The 21,209-nt window shown below is 41.6% G+C and overlaps 1 protein-coding gene across 8 annotated transcripts in view; it reads left to right on the forward strand.

The window, feature by feature from the left end:
• Nucleotides 1-1,431: 1,431 nt before the first annotated feature.
• The window catches only part of lrp1bb (low density lipoprotein receptor-related protein 1Bb), a 341,490-nt gene continuing 321,712 nt past the window's right edge, over nt 1,432-21,209 (forward strand). For all 8 annotated transcript variants that reach the window (XM_061691330.1, XM_061691337.1, XM_061691332.1 and 5 more), the window contains exon 1: nt 1,432-1,573. In XM_061691330.1, the coding sequence (XP_061547314.1) occupies nt 1,483-1,573 (91 nt within the window). In that variant the 5' untranslated portion in view covers nt 1,432-1,482. The remainder of the gene's footprint in view (nt 1,574-21,209) is intronic.

Below are 21,209 nucleotides of genomic sequence, written 5' to 3' on the forward strand. Positions count from 1 at the left end.
TGTACTGCTGAAGAGATGGTGCCCATACTAATGGCAGAGTGGCAAGGGAATTCATTGTGGGTGGTATTTTTTTTATTTTATTTTTTTTCCATTAGCAAGGACCAGCTTCTTCAAGAACATCGAGACTGCGACTCATTAAGGCTTTGCTTTGTGGAGTGTTCAGGCACGGGCATGACCAAAGTGGTCTTAAAGTGTGGTTAGCAGGTCTCGAGCCTGCGACCGGTTCAAGATGCGGGTCAGACATTTAGCACCGGTCCTGAACATATGGCGCCGCCAACCCCACAGTCATTATTCCTCTCAGTGTAATCTTGGCACACATACATGTTATGAATCTCTGGTTTTAACAGAAGAAAATATATCATCAAGTGGCTGCTTGGTAAGTTTTCTTCCATTTGTGCATTTAAAAAAATCACTTGTTCTTAATTTGGTGGCTGTCTTACAATTTCTTTCGTTGTCTTCAATTAACTGAACATGGATGAAAACCTACGTAAGCGCCACGCAAGAAAAGCCTGAGCTGAGACTCGAACCCAGAAACTCTCGACAATAAAACAATACTCATTAGCATATTATTTATCCTGCGTGAAAAATGACTAATATTACTGCAGATTACTGTGTCACTTGTAGTTGAGGAAAACTCTTCTTTGTTTGTCTGCATGACTGTTATACACTGCACACCAGAGGGCGCTACATTAAATTAATTGTGATGTACAAACTGTTTAATTAAATTCTGTAATTGTTAGTACAGTACTATACAGTACAGTATTGTACAAAATGTTTTCTTTTTTCGGCTGGAACGTATTATAGGCATTTCCATCCACTTCAATGGGGAAAGCCGATTTGAGTTGCGCGTATGAAACGCGCATCTTAAACCACCGTGGTAACACACATTTCAACGTGGCTACAGTAGGTGGGCTGAAGCTGGCGAGTGTATGAGGCAATGGAACTCTGCTTGAGAGAGAGTGAGGGAGCAGAATGACTGCCCCCCACGAACCCCCCCCCTCCCCGAGTTGAAATTCATTGCCTGTGAGGCTCCAGTCCAAGCAGACTGGCACCCGGCACCGGCTGACCAATGTGATGACTCTCACGCGAGATACGCCACCTTGACGACATTTAATCGCTGACAAAAGACAGGGAGAGCACTACTCCGTCTTCATCCGCCTCCCATCCCGATCCCGATCCTGCTCCTGCTCCCGCTCCTGGTCCCAGCGCTGCGCTCCTGCTGCCTCTGTGCTCCTCCGTGCTGCCTGCTCCCATCATCGGCCGCACGCACAGAGGCGCCGTGTGCATGTGTCGGGGAGAGGGGAGGGCGCGCTGCACCGGTTCCGCTGGACGTCTCCGAATAACGGCGCTTGCTTGACAACCGCGTGGTGGAGGAGCACGGAGAGGAGGGAGGGTGGGGGTGGGGGGCGAGGGTGGGGGGACTGGACCTGGGCCAGGAGCGAGCACCGGGACCGGGGAGACGCGCCGCGGCTCTCCGAAAACATGTCCGAGTTTTTTCTCCTCACCTTCTTAGCCCTTTTCTCGGGATTATTTCCGTGCACCCAGCCGTCGGCAGTCTCGGACGAGCGGAAAGGTAAGGGACAACCTTTTGTGAAGCACACAACAACTGTGATGAGCAAAGAGTTGGACACTCACTTCTTTTCTTTTGTCACTCACCGGCATGTCGCTGTGCGTCACCACAGCCACCCGACGAGCCGAATAATAGCCGTATAGTAATACATTTACTGGGGTACGGGGGGGGGGGTTAATCACGTTAATTGCGTGCGTGCGCTATCACACAGTGCAGCAGGTGAACGTACGTCTCCCCCAGGGTTGTGTTTGTCTCTCTTGGAGGTTTAACTATTAATCTCCACTGTGGGACCTGCACGCAGATGATGTGGGAATGCACAATGTGTACAACAACGAAATTGATGCCTCCTCTGTGCAATTGTCTGTAATGCAGATAATGAATTGCATTGGGGAAGAAAGTCAGCCCGGTTCGGTTGATGCTTTGAATTAGATTGGATTTTATTGGGAACAAAGTTGAAGTAAGGAAAAAAAAAAAGAAAAAGAAAAACTGTGTCTAAGAGCACCTAAAGGTTAATGAAATTGGAATCTCTTGAACTAAAAGATGTTATTATCCAGTAAGTATTAAAACAATGTAATCAAAATCAAGGATGGCCTCAGGTACAACATATAAAAAGAACCAAACGTCGCATCTTGATTTTGATTGACGTGTCTGTACATGATGTGATGCAGAGAATTAATTGGGTTTCACAGGATAGATGGCCAAAGAAGAAGAAGAAAAAAAATGACAGCCCAGTTCATGTAAAGCAAACATCGGCACATTATGAATTGTGTACAAATGACTAATATCTAGGATATTTGGTCATTGAATTATATGCGAATAAACTATAAAAGTGATTAAGTAGCTCATGAAGAGCACTCCAAAAGCATGGACATTCATCATGCATTCAATATCTGTGACGTCAGTATTTGAATCGTGGTAAGGTTTATACAATCCAGTTCCAAAAGAAAAGAGGCAAACGTATTCAAATTCGGAAAAATGGCATCGTGGACGTTCCGATTTAATGCAGTGAATTAATTACATTAGGTCTCATAGGAACGATGACCAAAGAAAGTAGAAGACAACCCAGTTCACGTAAAACTTAAACATTTCCACAGTATGTGCTTACACTTGAAATGTGAATTGCATGGACAATGAATTCATCAAGCCTTAAATATGTGGCATCAGTATTTAAATCGCCTTAAGAACTAAATAATATCAAACTCAAAAATTCGCCTCTTGGATCGTCAAAAGGTTCAGATGCAAAATAGAAACACGTTAAATCCTGATTTTGATTTAGGACTGTAGGATAGATTGCCAAAGAAGGAAAAAGACAGCCCACTTCCATTTAAAAAAAAAAAAAAAAAAAAAACATTTGCCAATGATTATCTGTTCATACTTTAAATATATTTAAATTACATGGCCATTGAATTCTACTGACGTTGACAGGTCATTAAAAATTCTTACAGTTCAGCTTGGCACTCCAAGAGCACAGACCTTAGTCAAAGGAATCAACATTTGTGAGTATTTTGAATTTGACTCCAACAAGTCAAAGGTCATGTTATAAAAAGAGGCAAAAACAATACGGAAAATCAGGGATAACGTCGGGGATCATTTAACGGCAAAAGACCCGCACGTTGCATCCTTTTGTTGGACAGCTGCATGACATCCAGTATGTTTGTGATCATATTCAATTGGATTTCAAATGGAAATGGAAATCCATATGAAACACAAATCCAACAAATTTTTTTTAATGACATCATCACTATGTTCACCAAGATTTAAATAATACTTTTGCATGTACAAAAAATATAGCCAGAAAGTTGCCCCAAACAAACAAAGAAAGAAAGTCATCATCTTGAAAACATAACTTTGTCTGGTGGATTTAATGATGTTATGACCTTTGTTGCCCTTTAGCTGGAGGTCACATTTCTCCTACATTTTCTTTTTTCTAGCAATGTCAAGACTATTTATGGCTGTCCCAAATTCCCCTTTAAGCCTGGGGTAATAAAAAAATAGATTTTTTTTTTTTTTTTTTTTCGGGTGTGTGTGTATGATTTTCCGGGCAATCACATGAGGGTAAAGGAAATAACATAAAAATACTGTTTACCTCGCTTACTGTGCATGAAATGAAAACACGAACCTTCTTCTCCTCCCCGAGGATGCCCTCATGGCTTTGAGAAGGGAAATAAGAGCACCTCTCTGAAATTTCACAAAACGCTGCTGTTTTTGTTATTCTCCCCCCCCCCCCCCCCCCCCCCTTATTTTTATTTGTCAGCACTGGAGTGTTGAGATTTATTAGTGTAGCCAGAATCAAAGTGAAGAATTACATGCCATCCAGTTGTTTCCTCTGTGCCGGCACACCAATATGTAAATGCAAATGGTTTTACACAGATACCGTACTGTATTTTCAAAACATCCCCAGCTCCCTCGCACTCAGATCTCCAAGTACACTCAGTTTTTTAGTGTCTTTGTACCCTCGAACAAACGAAGCCTCTGTGCCGTCTTGCTCCTCTGCACATGCACGGAGGATAAATGTGAGCTTTCTGAGTGGTGTCTAAATGGACCGTAATGATAACGGCTTGCAACACCAAAGCTGCTTGTCAGGCTAATTAGTCTGATATTAATTTGCTTTGTGGTAGAAGCATTGTTACGTTGAATGCCAAGTGGTGATCTTGTGGTTTCTGCTGTGTGCAATTTGGAGCATTGCGAAGACTCATTCATGGAATTGTCGTGTCTATTTAAAATGCTTGGCTATGAATGAAATCAACTATAGAAATCATCCAGTAAAAACCAGCTCAAAGTTGTTTGAAATGCATACTCCATTGAAAGGATGATCCAATATTAGTGGAGGACACGTGCACTGATGTTGTGAAGTCTTCCTTCTGCAGCTAATTTGGGTAGATGATATCACAGAGGTCAATGTACAGTAAGTGCGTGTCTGCATGCAGCCAATAATGAAGAATTTATTCGTTTTTCATTCCTACTACTTTAGATTAATCCAGTCTTTGAAATTGTCCTTACAAACATAGGACACCTGACATTAGTATATATATATATATTTTTGTTGTTGTTGTTGTTGTTTTTTTAAATCAACGGAATACAGTATATCCTCTGCACAAGTGATTATGTTGTGGCATAATGAACTACAGTACAATATGACATGCAGTAAAGTAAGCACAGTAGGAATTATGTTGAATTCAAGATGTGTCAAACCAGTAGCACGAGGTAGAATGAATTGTTATTTTGATATTTTATAAACTACCAAGATGACTAAGGTTGAGCTTTTTGGCCATAATTCCAAAAGGTATGTTTGGCAGAAAAAGAACACAGTTAATCACTAAAAGAACCTCATACTTGCAATGAAGCATGGTGGTGGCAGTATCATGCTTTGGGGTTGGTTTCCTTCACCTGGAACTTAGTCAAGGTAGAAGTATTTATGAACAGGTCCAAATAGCAGTCAGTGTGAGAATCTTCAGGGTTCTGATAGAAAGCGGAAAACATGTCAGGAAAAGCCAACTAGAACAGCTTAAATGTATTTCGAGTTAATCAGAGACACTTTAAATGGCGGCTGGTATGTGCTGACTCACACTGAACATCGATTAATTCTGAGCACAGCCACAGCCCGTTTTATATTAGGGTGTGGACACTTGTGCCACTTTATCTCAGTTGATTATTTTTAATTCCCCTCCTGTATCGTTAAACAAAATTGAATTGCACAGGTTATAGATGAAAACAGTTTTGAAATTATGCCATATCCTTGGCCTCATTTTTTTTCCTATTGCAAAAATCTGGCATCTGAACAGCGGTATATAGACCTTTTACAGTATATCCATTGTTTAGAAACAAGCTATTAACATCAATCAGTGGCTAAATCTCATCATAGAATATATTACGTTAGAAAAAATATCAGCAGAACGAAAAAATCAATTACATATTTACGTAAATAGCTGGTAACATTTCTTCAACATGCTAAATCTAGACTCTTGATTCCTTTACCTGGGTAGGGTGCCCATTGACAATAACAAGACTATCGTCGTAAGTGTGAAAGTAAACTTTTGAATGTTGTATTCTTTGTTGTCGAGGTTGTTGTTGTTGTTTTATTATTATTCTATTTATTTATTTTTCTTTTCCCACACATTTTAGATCAGTTTGCATGGTGAGAGGACACATGCATGGAGTTGGGATCTGGTTGGGGGGCTGGCATTGGGTCTCTGCGGCCACCCCCTAGGTCCCTCGGTGTGGGACGTGTCCCGTCCACCGGGCTGTTCTCGGGTGGACCCCTGGGCCCAATCCCGCCCCTCGATTGATTGGGTGGGGTCATCAGCCTCCGCGGTGCGGGCACAGCAATTATAGGACACTTCTGTCAGTCTTCACGCATGTAAAACGGTGTCAATTCACTTGCATGTGTCCGCAGACACACACCCTTGGGACTCTTTCACTGGGTGTGGGGCGTCTCACTTATTGCGACAAATAACTCATGAATATGCAAATTGTTTCTGTATCCCCTCACTCATACTCTCGTCCTATAGACTTTTATAATTTACATAGTCAAGCCCACCACACTTCAGTTGTACAGCCGGGTTCACGACCCTTGTCCTGCATGCTTCTTCTCCTGTCCTTGTCCTGTTCTAGCTTGTCCTGTCCTTCCCTCACAGGGTGTAGCACGACAGCCCCATGCAACACTCATATTTGTTTCATTGTTGTAGATAATATAATGACTTTTCTCATCCTGTTTACAATTAGTGCTTTGTCTTTTGTCTTCGTTTCTCTCTCCCCTCTAGAAACCTTGTTCTGTTCGACTCTGATTATCAAAAAACTTCAATTATAATACTAAGAAACCACAGCGGAAGCTTGAAAACACGACTGTGACACAGTAAATATATACAGATACAGATCTTCCATTCTGCATGACCTAACAGCCAAACAGGACAAAACAAACAAACAAAAAGAAACAAGCAGTCTGAAGGTTATCTAACTAGATGAATTTTTTATTCAATCTTTGTTTTGTAACAAGGTTGACAGTTGGTCAGTGCTTCCGATCCTTTGGGCTTAACCCTATTCAGGGGTTACATCAGTGAATCATCCACTTCCATCTCGGCTCTTCTGCTCTAACTCCATCTATCGGCATCTCTTTCCTAATCACATCCATAAATCTCCTCTTTGGTCTTTCTCTTGGCCTCCGACTTGACGGCTCCCTCTCCAGCATCTCAGTCTGGCCTTTGTGCCTCGGTCTGCAAAGCCTCCAATCTGTGCTGTCCCTCTGATGAGCTCATTCCTGATCCTCGTGACCAGAGGCGGCAGAACAACTTTTGGAGTGAGGGGACTCAGTGCTCAGAGGCACTTCCAGCTTGTGCTCAGAGGCACTTCCAGCTGTGTCTTGTTGTGTAGTACTGTAACTATCTGACGGCCAATAAAGTTTTTTTCAATCTCGTTAGCGAAAAAAAACGTCGTCGATGTGGGACTATTTTGCGATGTCTCAGACAAACACATAAGTTATTTGCAGTCTGTGCACAACTGAAGTACGTCGTGGGGAATCTCATTTTAATGCTTCAACACAACAAATTTGATCGGGCACCTGAAGAATGTACACGAGGAGGAGCATGCTGGGTTCAAGCAACGCATCGTGGAAAAAAAAAATAATATATATGGCGGCACGGTGGAGGACTGGTTAGAGCGTCAGCCTCACAGTTCTGAGGACCCGGGTTCAATTCCCGGCCCCGCCTGTGTGGAGTTTGCATGTTCTCCCCTTGCCTGCATGGGTTTTCTCCGGGCACTCCGGTTTCCTCCTACATCCCAAAAACATGCATTAATTGGAGACTCTAAATTGCCCGTAGGTGTGACTGTGAGTGCGACTGGTTGTTTGTTTGTATGTGCCCTGCGATTGGCTGGCAACCAGTTCAGGGCGTACCCCGCCTCCTGCCCGATGACAGCTGGGATAGGCTCCAGCACGCCTGTGACCCTAGTGAGGAGAAGCGGCTCAGAAAATGGATGGATGGATATATATATATATATATATATATATATATATATATATATATATAAAACAAAGGAAAAGCCTAAAGGACGCAAAATCTGGACCACACCCGTCCATATAGCTGGGACAGTGAGAAAGTTAGAGTAAGTATGTCATTAACAGTATTTGTTAAAGTAATTTAATTGCAATAAAGTAATTTATCTACAGTAAGTTAGCACGCATTATTACTGTTATGTTGATGTTGTAATGTTGATTTGACCTAAACTTGTCAGTGGCCAATCCTTGAATGCCCCCTAGAGGTCATTGATGTTTTAACTTTTGTCTAAAATGCTCGAGAATACTTTATGATAACCAGTATACAGTACACAAGTATATACAATAAAATTAACAAGTCATGTAAATAGATACATTGCTCCATCTTTTGATCGGATCGGTTATCATTTTTTTAAACTTGCTGATCGGCCCTAAAAATCCTGATCGTGTACAGTTTATTATAAAGTGCAAACACAAATTGGAACTTGACGGAAGCAAATACAGTTTATGAATAAAACGAAATAACATTTTGGCAGTAAGCACCGACTTTTCCTTTGAAAATCCCTGTACTCAATATAGTGAATTGTCAAGGACGGTCGGTCGTGCACGGTCACAAACTGCAAAGAACTCGACAGTTGTGATTTCCCTCTCGATTTACTCCCGGCTTTTTTTGATTGTAGTCAGGCCAGCCGAAAAGTAGAAGTCAAGGCAGCCTCTACAACGATTGTTAATATTTTCTTACCATGACACGCCGCCTGTCCGCCAACGTGCTGAGAGGGCCAACTTCAAAATAAAAGCTTCATATAATACTACATTGGACATCAATGCCGTTTGAGGCTTTTATTTTGAAGTTAGCCCCGCAGCGCAATGAAGCCATGCATTAGCCTCCTGATGGCTGGCTGACTAGGTTGTGGGCACTGCTCCAAATGAAGGACTTTTTATATGCAGCAGTGCCCGCATTTTAAATGTAAGAAATTGCCGACGATCAGGCTCATTTAATTGTGGCAGCCAAAATCACGATCACAATTAAAATTTGATCATTGTACAGCCCTACATCATTGTCTATGTAGACTGTCAGTCATCGAGTCATGGTGTGTTCCCTGGCGCTGGTCAACAACAGGGTGTTGTTGTTGTTGCCCAGTGTGTTAAGTGATATGACCTTCCTGCATTCAAATCAGTCATTCACTCATCTTGTGGCAAAACCGTCATTGGGGCCTCCTTTCTCATTTAATTAGGCAATCTTTGGTGGAGAGATGTCAGGACATTGTTATAGTCAGACGATAGGTGATGCCTCAAACCTCCTCCTCTCTTTACAGACGACACCTATCCAGAATTTGGATTTTGTTGTCCTTGAAGCAATGTGTCTTCTTTTCGAGATAGAAATGAACGCTGATTCAGGACCTGATGAAGCCTCCCTTCGATGCTGTGCCATTTGTCTGTGCAGCGGCTGCTTGGGCTCTCCAATGTAGAAGTCATTACAGTTCAGTGCAATGAGGAGCGCCATGCCCCCAATGTTGCCTTGGTTGCGCCGCTTCTGCTCGTCACTCTCAAAAAGAATCTCATCATCTTCATTTCTACTACATCCTACTCTGTCTTCTGGTCATTCTACTGACTCCAAACCATACCACATGTTAAGTCTCAGTGCAGTTGCCTGGCGACCAGTGTAACCGCCTCTTGCCCGGCATTGGCAGCGATTTCATTCTGTATTTTAATTATTTATTTAACGAGGGGCGGCACGGTGGACGACTGGTTAGCACATCTGCCTCACAGTTCTGAGGACCCGGGTTCAAATCAAAAATCAAAGCAGCAATTCTTCATTAAATTGCAATTGGGAAATAAATGAATATAACCAAGGTTATGTACAAACTTTGGTTTCAGCTGTATAGCCTAAATATAAAGATGAAAAAACACTTCAGTGGGATATATATTTTTATTAAAAATATATGGAATTATCAGCAAAGCATAATTAGAATTAAGAGAACAGAGAATTCAAAAACACAAATCTTCCATTGCACAAATGTAGACAAAAATTTTATTGTTAAATTGTTATTGTTATAGTATTTATGGCTTTGTCCCCCAGTGTGCTTTTCTGTTAAGGATTAGATTGTTAAATTATTTTAAAAGTATTGCCTTCTTCTGGCCTTCCGTGACGCAAAATCGTCTGTGAACGCCTTGTATGATATCTGCTCCCCAAGTGTGTGGTTGATGCGTGTGCAGCTGGGCCAGTTGAACCTTCCAGGGACATAGTTGACCTCAAGTGGGTTTTTATTAACATCAGCATCTCTTCCATAGAGGGCCTCTCCATCCATCCATCCATCCATTTTCTGAGCCGCTTCTCCTCACTTGGGTTGCAGGGGGCCTCTCCAAAAGGGGGGCACAAATTCCCCATACAAAGGCCAATGATTAACATGTCGTGCATCACACAATAGAAACCCATTTCACATAGCAATTGCTTTATTTTTTTATTTTCTGGAGCCCTGTGAGGCCGCACATAATGAACATGCCAGAAAGCACCACTGATTGTACATTGTGCAGAGGTAGTTTTGAGAACGTCAACCTTCTCCAAGATGGATCCATCCATCCATCCATCCATCCATCCATCCATTTTCTTTATCGCTTATCCTCACTAGGGTCGCAGGCTGCTGGAGCCTATCCCAGCTATCTTCAGGCGGGAGACGGGACACACCCTGAACCGGTCGCCAGCCAAGCGCAGGACACATAAAAAACAACCAACCATTCGCACTCACATTCACACCTACGGGCAATTTAGAGTCTTCAATCAAACTACCACGCATGTTTTTGGGATGTGGGAGGAAACCGGAGTGCCCGGAGATGACCCACCCAGGCACGGGGAGAACATGCCAACTTCACACGGGCGGGGCCGGGAACTGAACCCCGATCCTCAGAACTGTGAGGAAGATGTTCCAACCACTCGTCCACCGTGCCGGCTCCAAGATGGATCTTATATGAAAATTGGAGTGCTGCTTTCATTGGAGCACTCCTGTGTTTTGTTGACCTTTAAAGGCTGGACTTCTTTTTCATATGCTGTTTACCTATTTCTCTGGGAGGCATTAACACAAACGCAGTCCGCATGTGCCAATGTGGCTCGCGTTTCAGTCCACATCCTGTTCTAACCGTTGGTGTCTACTTCAGCAATTGGTGTTCCTCTGGGCGGAAGGGCCACCCCATTACTTTCTTTGCCTGGTGCTTGGAGAAACCACATGTGGATTCCAGTTAGTGGAGAGTAAATAGAAAGCGCAGAGGAGGTCTGCATGAAAGGAAAGAGAGGTGATGTAAAAACATGAGTCAGCACCGTGATCAGTAGTCAGAGGGGAAAACCATCCACTGCGATCGTTATTGGCATTTGCGTCGTGCACATCCAGTGGGCACTGCCTCAGGTGCTCTTTAACTGGTGCTTCACTCTGGTGCTTGTTTTTGGCTGGAAAAAACAGACGAGTCGTCGGAAAAGGTCTGACAGCTGCTAACATGGAAAATGTAAATGAGCAAATGAAGCATTTGAGGCAAACCTCAGTGTTTAAAGTCTTTTCCCCGAAAAGCACATTTGACATTTTAGTGTCCCTTACTGGTTTTCGGAGGTTGTCTGAGGTAAGAGCTTAGTCAGCATTTGTGCACTTCGTTCAGTCTTGCGCATGCTATGAAGAGACATTAAAACAGCTGACGGATCCATTCATTGATGTCAGCTAAGTGTTGCTGTCGCTGAGTTTATACATTAATCTCAGGCCAGAGGTGATGTATGGCCCCAAGGTGCAGGGGTGTGCAGTGGACCAGCCGACAACCCCTCACCTCACTCTTACGGACACTGCTCCTCTCCTTCCGCTTGAAAAGTTGCTGAGAGAACTCATTGGACTTTGATATTGTCCCATTTAATATCACAGCACAGATCTAATTTCTTACAATCAAATAGGCAATAGATTGACTCGTTTTATGAACGCCATTGGCTGGAAAGTGACACATGATGTTGATTAGCAATTGAAGGAGGGGGGGTTACATTTTCATATCTAATGATCTGATGTGATGACGTACTCGGACGACTCGTTGTATGCGCCAAAGGGTTTATGTTAGATTTTTTTCCCTCAAGTGATACTTCATTGAAAATGTGATTAATGAATCAATAAGTTTCCTGCTGAGAAGAATGGTATGACTGGAGTTAATTCCAAGAGAGTGGCTTGGTCGTATAATGAAAGACCAGCTATAGAAATTAGAAGAAAAAAACAGTATATAAATTATTAATGGAAGAAAGCCCAACTACTTTATTGCCAGATTCATATTCTAATGAGAATAGGTCTCAAAGGGGCAGCGGTAAAATAAAATGAGTTGGGTGAGATTGAGGTCATTATTGCATGACGGATATGGTGCAATGCATCGTAAAATGAAAAGGAAGGGTGACGTCATGTGTTTTAGGAAAAGGGGAAAACCTGGGCACATGCGCAGCACCAGCTGCTTAAACACAGATGAACTAATAAAAGGAGTTGTGTTGTGAGCATTTGCACGACTCAGCTCCACTGTAAAGGTTACAATTAGTATGCAGGGTTCTTGTTGAAAGGTTGTACAGGTATTTTTTATTTTTGAGGGGGGGCAGGCGGCCTATACAATGATTTATTCCATTCAGGAAAATGTAAATTATTTTTATGAACGTCAAAGTTCCCAGATGCTTTGACCATCGAGGTGTTTTTCGACTCTGGGAGTACAGATGGCCCCCGCCATGAGGCCAACTTTGAAAAATGTAGTTTGACTAAAACAAACATCTTCCAACAGCTGCGTGAAGAGAATATAAAATGTGCATGGGTTCAAATGTCTGTCAATCAGTCAGTTTGAAAAGGGTGAAGGGCAACACCCCGAGGGCAAGCCCCCGCATTATTGTGTGCTCTCACCATGCTCTGACACATGTCATGGTGTCAGAACCCGCCAATCGAAAACACCACTGCATATTTATTGAGCATTTTTGGCCGCAATATGTCATGTTCGTCATGTCATGTACCTCAGGTTTATGCCAAAACAATAGCACGGGTTGTGCTGCCATGGTATTTATTTTATTTTCTATTTTTTATTTTAACGGAGTAGTGATTCATCCATATAGGCGCCTGGAGAATTAACTTTGTTGTTTTATCATTTAAAATTACACTTTACCTTTTATCTCTGCCACCGCTTGTCTTTCCTTGGAAAAAAGGACAGATTTCTTGTGATTGATGATGTGGAGAGTGGACATGCGGCTGGCTGACCTGCATCTTTTTCAAGAAGCTGTTGTGCTGCACTCAAGCGTCACACTTGCCAGCGTGAAACTGAAAATAATGTTGTGGGTTTTTTACGAGGTATTAAATTAAATGTTGAATAGGTGTGTTATAAAAACAGCACACATTTCTACGCGAGGGAGGTCATGGAAGTGTTTTTGTTGTGTGGTTAGCCATTGTTAAGTTTCCATCAAAATTACACCCCCCACCCAAAAAAAAAACAAAAAACGTAGAATTTGTTATGGTCCACATTTATTTCCCATTTGCACTGTAAAACATTACCAATGGACCAAAGTAACCCATCGAAAGCACATCATTTCTTCTTCAACTGTAATTGTAACCTTGTAGCTGAAACACTGGTCTGTTTTTCACCACCAAGTGTGTAGGTGGGATGGTATTTGCTGTATCAGCTGTGGTATGTAATAAAGAAATCTTCTTGTAGCAATAACAAACCAAGCTTGGTTTTGTGTTCTTCCCCAAAAAAACATTTGCACCCCGACAAGAGGGTTGTGACAAAACAGACTGCCTTAAATATTAAGAGTCTTCAAAACCTTTAACAATGGGAAAGTTATGTACCGTACCGACCTGAATTGAACTGCGCTAATTTATAGAATGGAGTCTCTGAGTGCTATTAGAGATGTTTTCTGAGTTTGAGCTGGCATGTTCTGAGTACCTGATCAACATGAAATAGTTTGTAGTTGTTGATTTCATTTTATAATGTTGCTCTTGACTTTTATAGCACAATTTGTACATTGGGAATCGAAAACCGGTTCTTTCTCACGCTTCCCATTAATACCATCCCTAGGAATCATTTGTTTGCGTCCTGGCAATTCCGCTTATCAACAAAAGAACCAGCGCTGTCACCATTCACCTGATGAGGCCGCTTAAAGCTTCTGTCCGAAGTTGAAGACAAAAAATTTGTTCAAGAAAATAAACTAGTTTGTATTATTTCATTCCTTCACACAGGGGCGGTTTCTGATATACAGTATGCGATAAGGGCAGCCACCCAGGGCTCCGCCTCTCTGTTGTCGATCGGCCACAGGGACACAGTCGATGTCCCTCGTACAGGGCTCCATTCGGTCCAGGACCGCCTCTGAGTTCACACAGTGAAAATGGATGAGAGAATCGGATCGACAAGCAGTTTTGGTAATGGAATCGGAACCGCAAAATTCTTATCAATTTCCATCCCTAGTTGCAGCACTACTTTTTGTGTACTGGTTGGACACACCTGAAATCATTTACCTCGAGCTGTCAACAACGACCTGCGGCCTTTGACATAACTTTTGGGGACAGAGGTGAAGGTGTTGAGTCCCGGAGTAGAACTGGTTAGTGGACCGAATGACGCTGTCTAAAGGCTAGCTGGGGACTATCTCTCCCAGCTGCCACCTGGCACAGGCCAAGGGCTCACAGGGCTCCATCTCGCTCATCTTGGCCCAGAAAACTTGCAAACACAGGGAGGGATTCATCTATCCCCCAACGAGATTCATTCAGCAGACAAACCTAAAGCCAGTTGATGCTGCGCTGTGTCCCTCTTAAAGAACAAACGATGCGTGTTGCAATTGCAAACAGCAAGTAATTGAGTTGTTTCTTTTACCCTTATTTTCATTTGGATTCAAAAAGGAAAATGTAGTAGAGACCATTTTCAAACAAAAATCTGCATTTCGAATCCACCTTTAATCACACGATGTATAGATAACATTCAAAAAGAGAACAAACATACATATTAGTATGCTGTCTTGTATTAATATAAAACGTGCAATTATGTTGGAACGAAGCAACTGTCAAAAACTGTTTTCCCACACAGACCGAGTATATATATGTGCCACACACACACAGGCACACTGATCCTCTAAAATGAAAGCCTGCACCCAGTGTGTGTAGCCGCTGCCATTCCTGCCAGAGCTAATTGTAATCCAGTCTACTTAGATGGATGATAAAACAAGGCAGAGTGCTGGCAACATTCGCACTACACAGTGCAAAAATCAACAACCGTGCACCTTGTTTACTGTCCAGTGCCTTGCATTTTGACGGACTAAAAATAACTACAGAGTTGGTGTTTTGGATTACATGGCTAGGTCTGACTTTGCACTTTAAGAGGCTTTTTAGGTCTAAAATATTTGTGAGAGCGAAAGATGAATAATTTAATGCACTTTCATGGAGCAGTTCGTAAATTGGAAGTTCGAGATTTAAAAAGAAAGTAATGCTATACCTGCAGCAGGTCGGCAGTTCACTTGTCATCAGCTGTGATTGAATCTTATGTTGTTACTTTGTGTTCCAATTTGATAACATACACAAACGCAGCAGCTGGCATCAGTCTGATTGAGAATGATTGCCTGACACGCTTCTGAGCGGTTCATCATCTTTGTTTTCAACCACACTGTCTCTTCTCACGCATTATTGGATTGGGAGACTCATTAACCGCACTCCCACCAATCAAAGTTCAGCCGTGTTTGTTTGTAGACACCTTTGATAAGATTAGAGCAATTCCGCCACGTTCCGTGTCTTTTCCTCATTCTGCTTTTCTTGCTGGCTGCTTGTAAATGTGCACAAGTGTTGTGTGATGGACCTCGCCACTCCCAGAAGAGATGAGAGAGATTATAAGCACTTGGGCCTCAAATGTGTTGACTGTCTCAGGTATCTGCTGATACCTGCTGGCTCCTGATAAGAGACAGTTGTTTCTCAACAAGTGTTGCCAAGTAGAAAACAACAAGGGTCTGAATTCAGGACTCGGACTTGGGTGTTTCAGTGTTCATTACCTTTCTCATTGCATCACACCCGTGGGAATTTGGAGGTTGTAGTCATCCGTCCACTGCCTCACAGATATTTTGTTATTCGAACACAGGTCACAGTTTTATCTGGATCCTTTTCACATGAGGGCATATTCTCCCCATGCACTTAAGTCAGGAAAGGTGCGCAGCTCCGTGCTTTTCTGACTGCGCCCATTCTGACTGTACCATTTGCGCACCTTCCCATCATTTATGCTCTCTGGATGGAGTCACCCTGAAGTGTGGGTGTTCCCTGCCGAGCGCGCATTTTGCCAAAGACTTCATTCGGACTTAATTCAGCGCCAGCAGATATATTTCATGCACTTGCGAGAGACATTTTCATTTCAAACAAGCTGCATGGTGTTTTGTCTGAAAGCACTGCTCACAGAAACTGCAGTCATCTCAATGGCACGAGGGTGTTGTTCGATTTTTAAAAGAAAGAATTTGTAAAAGAACATTTACTCACGAACGGGAGAATATGGCCCACTTGACATCTCATCATGGTCATCTTTTCCTACAATTGTGATGCGGTTACAGTGGTGCCTTTAGATATGAGTGACACGACTTACTGTATGTTTTTCAAGATATGGGTCGTTGCTCAGCTGATATTTTTTCTTTGACTTCTGAGCAGAATTTTTAAAAACCAGCAAATTAAAGAAGAAGAGAATTCCACGTTGTAAATTTAAAACAACCACATAACTTTGCCTTTTAGTCCGCTAGCTTAATGCTAACACATAATGAGAAATGCTATACACGGGCTAACAAATAGCATCTATGTGGCGGGTTATAATGCTATAAGCAAAGGAATATTTGAACACAAACTGCAGCAACACATGAAGACTGACAATATAACAATACTCACAGGCATATATTCTGTATCTGCTGCAAAAAAACAACTAATATTACTGCAGATTACTGCTTCATTTACAGTAGTTGAGTAAAACGTCTTTGTTTGTCTGTCCGCCTGGTGGCCAAGTTGCACACACCAGATGCACAAACTGTTTAATTCATGAATTGAACTTTTGCCAAAAAAAGTACCAAAACATGCCTCTTTTCTTGATGGTAAGATTACGGTTGACAGAGAAAAGGTGAAAAAAAAAAATAATAAAATAAAAAAATTAGATTACAGACATCCGAATTAGTATGTACAGGTATGGTAGAGTGACAATGGTTAACCACAAAGAGTACGAATAATAAAAGTAGAAGTTATAATATGCAAGGTGTGTCAGAAAGGTTCCAGGACTCATGTCACAAAGGATACATATCAAACCCAAACTACAAACTACAGATTTCCCCCCTTCAACTGGGGCCAGACAATCAAGCAGGACTGTCTCCAAAGAGATTCTGGTAAATGTTGAATGGCAATGCCTGCTCAACGATGCCCTGAGCATCTGATAGTTCCTGGCCCTGAAGAAGATCGCCTTGCTGGAGCACCCGTAAGGTACCCAAGCTCAAGTAGGTCATCAAGGGGACCCGTTTGAAGTCCTGAAGAAAGAATTCTTCCAAGAATTTATGAAGCTGTGGCAGAGAAAGCTGAGTAGGGAAAGATTACTTCCAAGGGTAAAATCTGTAATTTGTATTTTAAATATATCTTTTGTGATACCAGTCCTGGAACGTTCCTGACAGACTTCATACAAAATAGGCTTAATTGCAATGGTATACTGTACTGACTTGCATACGATGGATTTGTCGTTCATATGGAGGTAGTTTGATTGTATTTCTGTTCACTATTTTCCCCTTTATTCTATTCTAACTCCACTTGACAAATCAACAACTTGATTTCAAATGAAAATTCATCAAAGCGAATGAAATTTCTAAACAATTGCAATGATTTTAACACCAAACATGAGGGGGACACGTGAAAGTTCTGAGTATCAGCCTTGTTTTGAAATAACCCCAAATTGAAATCACCAACCACCCACCAGTATGTAAAACAGGTTATTTTCTCGACGAATGTGAAAAAGGAATGTAATTGATTGGCAATCTCTCCTATGTGTAGCCCAACTCAGCATTTTCTGCCTTGTTCGTGTGTAGATATTGGATGGATTGATGACATGACCAGCATTTCGAATGGACATTTGGGGGACCAACTGGATGTGTAATCAATCTGTTGTGTCATTCCTTGTTATCATAAAGCTACTATTTGTTCTGATTTATGGAGATGGCTGAGGTGTAAGTAGAGTCAAATACAGGGAAGCAGCACAAAGCAGGCGTGAACTGTGGAATTCTTTTATTAAGGAGTCAGAAAAGACATGCTGGGAAGAACAACAATCACAGAACAAATGAGCCGAGAAGGAGTGAACACAAAGAGTGGAACTAAAAAGAGTCAGTGGCAATTATTCAAATGAAAGGCATGAGGGCAGTCGCCGTCCTGATAGACTTGACACAGGAGGAAAGGGCCGTGGGTGAAGAGTCATATGAGATAATAGGGTGAAAGCAATTAGGAGACATAAGGTCACTTCAACGACGCTTCATTTTTACAACAGCTTTTAAATAGAACATGCAGCCATTGTTTTGATCATATGCTTTGCTGTGCCAGTTCACGGTTCACAGTAATCGGCATGGTTAATTTATTATTGGTTCATTAAGTGCTTTGTTATGCTCGATAATGTGGAATATGATCGATCAAATGTTTTCATAATAATTGAGTTTTCTAATGTATTATTGCTTTGTATCCACCATTTTGGCACCTTCTGAGCTGCCAATTTGATCAGCATGTTGACGTGCTCACGTTTTGACAGTAGGGAAATTTTTTTTTTGTAAATTTAGTTACTGTTGGTTTGTGCAATTTAATGTGAAGGCGTTTAGGTCAGTGCCTCAGTCCCTGCTGGTGATTTTATTTTTCTATTGCTGTTCAAACCAAGTGGTGGCACAGTGGCCGACTGATTCTCACATCTGCCTCACAGTTTTGAGGACCCGGGTTCAAATCCGGCCTCACATGTTCTCCCCGTGCCTGCGTGGGTTTTCTCCGGGTACTCTTGTTTCCTCCCACATCCCAAAAACATGTGTGGTAGGTTAATTGAAGACTCTAAATTGCCCGTAGGTGTGAATGTGAGTGCGAATGGTTGTTTGTTTGTATGTGCCCTGCGATTGGCTGGCGACCAGTTCAGGGTGTACCCCGCCTCACCTCTGAAGATAGCAGGGATAGGCGCCAGCACGCCTGTGACCCTTGTGACGATAAGCGGTATGGAAAATGGATGCATGGATGGATGTTTGAACGAAGCAGTTTAGGTCCATTGGAAAATAATCTCATCTTGGATTTACGATTTCATTTTATATGCAGTTTAGTTTAGAAGCTTATAGTCCCGAGCAGGAATTAGAAACACTAATTGGCAGTGTTGTCATTAAGTGGCATAATTGACAGCCCAAAAATACAGCTATTGTTAAACTAACTTTGTGCAATTGGTTTACTTACTCAGAAAATTTTATTCTGCCACCAGAGCCATATATGGGTTCTTATCTTCATGTCGATGTTTAAAAACTGTCGGATGACTCAGAGTCACAACTACAAAATATTTAATATTCTGCCGTAAGCATTTTAAAATCATTACTCGGCAAACCCATTGATAATTTTATGTCTATTCCTGCTAAAGAAAACAAAAACATCTCACCTTGAGGCAATTTAGTCTCTTCTACTCCAATAACAAGCACGAAAGCTAAACACCCTTGAGACACATTTAACCTTGAAATAGAAATGACCAGTGATGACTACGTTCTGCCTGATTTGTATCTTCCAATAAAAAATATTGTATAAAAATGACCAGAAAACTCAAGCATGTGCATAGTGGGGCAGTATGCTCATAGAAGTGTGCTAATGACTTTCAGGTGTAGCATATGAAACTAATTAAGTGCAAATGAAACCTCATACTGTAGGAGGAGGCCAATCAATGGTATACAATGAGCAAGTAAAGGTCATACACAATAGTAAATAGCATTTGCTATTGGAAATACTTTAACTTGCAGTTAGAAAATCAAAGGCAGCCTGCTAAAACCTTTGAATATCTATCTTATGTCATCAAATAATAGCCAGACCATTCCTCTAAAAGATGCCAATTAGTCTCAGGGTGCTCAGTATTTATTTTAGACACCCCCTGTATCGACTCTGAGTCACCATCAACTCTGTTGTTTTTATGTCTCCTGTGGTTTGGTTAGGTTGGGGGGGGGGGGGGGGGGTTTGGTTGTCCTACAGTCATAGGAAATATACAGTAGTAAATAGCACAGGAAATGCTCCTTGGGGGGAAATATATCAAACATTTCAAGCATTTTTTTGTATTTTACCCAAATAAAAAGTCACTCTTAACAAATGATAATTTTAAAGGACCTATAGCAAACAGATGGCCTATATTTCACGAATGTTCTTTTTATGTTTTTTTTTTTGGCTTAAGAAAATGTAACTGTTACTCATTTCCAATCATATCAGTCTGTTTTGGAGCAATCGGTAAATAACTAATTGCCCTGGGAATGCCCCTTTTTCATCGCCAAACTTGATACTCTGCCATTTCTTGGTGTGACATGATTGACAGAACTGGAGACCAAATTCACTGCAAAACATTTACTATACTATTAAGTGGCAGTATCTACGCATACTTTCTATATTGTTGGTGTCGGCCAGAATCCCACCACCTCCAAAATGAAAACCTTTTAGGAAAAAAAACAAAAACAACACATTCGTGCTTCAGTTTCCAAACACCGCTTTGTTCAGGTTGGTATTATCCCTTTTATTGCTATCATATACCGTTGCAAACTCACATTAGCACCCCAAAATTATGTTCAATGGCTAATCTAATATGCTTTCAAAAAAAAAAATGCTACACTTCTCTCATAACCGCGAGGTGGTGGTGGCAAATTATAATGAAAGTGTACAGTTTTTTCATAACCTCTAAATGGCGGCATACATTTGTAAAATGTGAAAGTTTTTTTCATTTTCCCCTTTAGCTATATATAAGGCGCACTATTGACTTTTGACATTTTTGGGGGGGAAAGAAATGTGCATTATACACGAGAAATTACGGTAATTCACAACAAAACAATACAAAAAACAAACAAAACAATAGCATAGAAACCAGAGATGCAAATTATCAGTAGTTCAACATGGAAAAACGGCGTTTCTGTCTCCAAAATGTCACGCAGAACAGATCACAGTTTTGGCTCATAAGAATGACCGAAGTCTGTTATGAGCACTTTACACGATAAAGTACAAAATATGAACGGAATATGAGCACTTAATTATTAGCTATTCCAGAGCATCAAAGAAACATGACTAGACACAGTGTGCATGCAGAGCGCAGTGGGCAACAGGGCGGGCAAAATTCGTTCGGCCCAACTCGCAGGGCAGCCACCTCCCTTGCTGCCTGAGGAGTTCACCATCATCCTAATTTGCAGTCACATAAAATTGTTGTCATGCGTGTTACATCCAGTAGTCAGTATACACTGAGCAGCTGTAACACTACGACACTTAACACATTTACTTTTCAAAGCAGAGTTCCCCATATTGCCAGCCGTTTTACAGCATTTTGACTGATCTTTCAAGAACCACAAAATATTGTTTTGTGACAATATTAAGGACCAAAGACTCTCTTCATTCACCAGTTTTATCTTTAGCATTTTCTTATTGGTAAGTTTATTCACTTCTTAAAACA

The sequence above is a fragment of the Phycodurus eques genome, chromosome 12 (genome assembly GCF_024500275.1).
Source record: "Phycodurus eques isolate BA_2022a chromosome 12, UOR_Pequ_1.1, whole genome shotgun sequence".
In the NCBI taxonomy this organism is placed as follows: domain Eukaryota; kingdom Metazoa; phylum Chordata; class Actinopteri; order Syngnathiformes; family Syngnathidae; genus Phycodurus; species Phycodurus eques.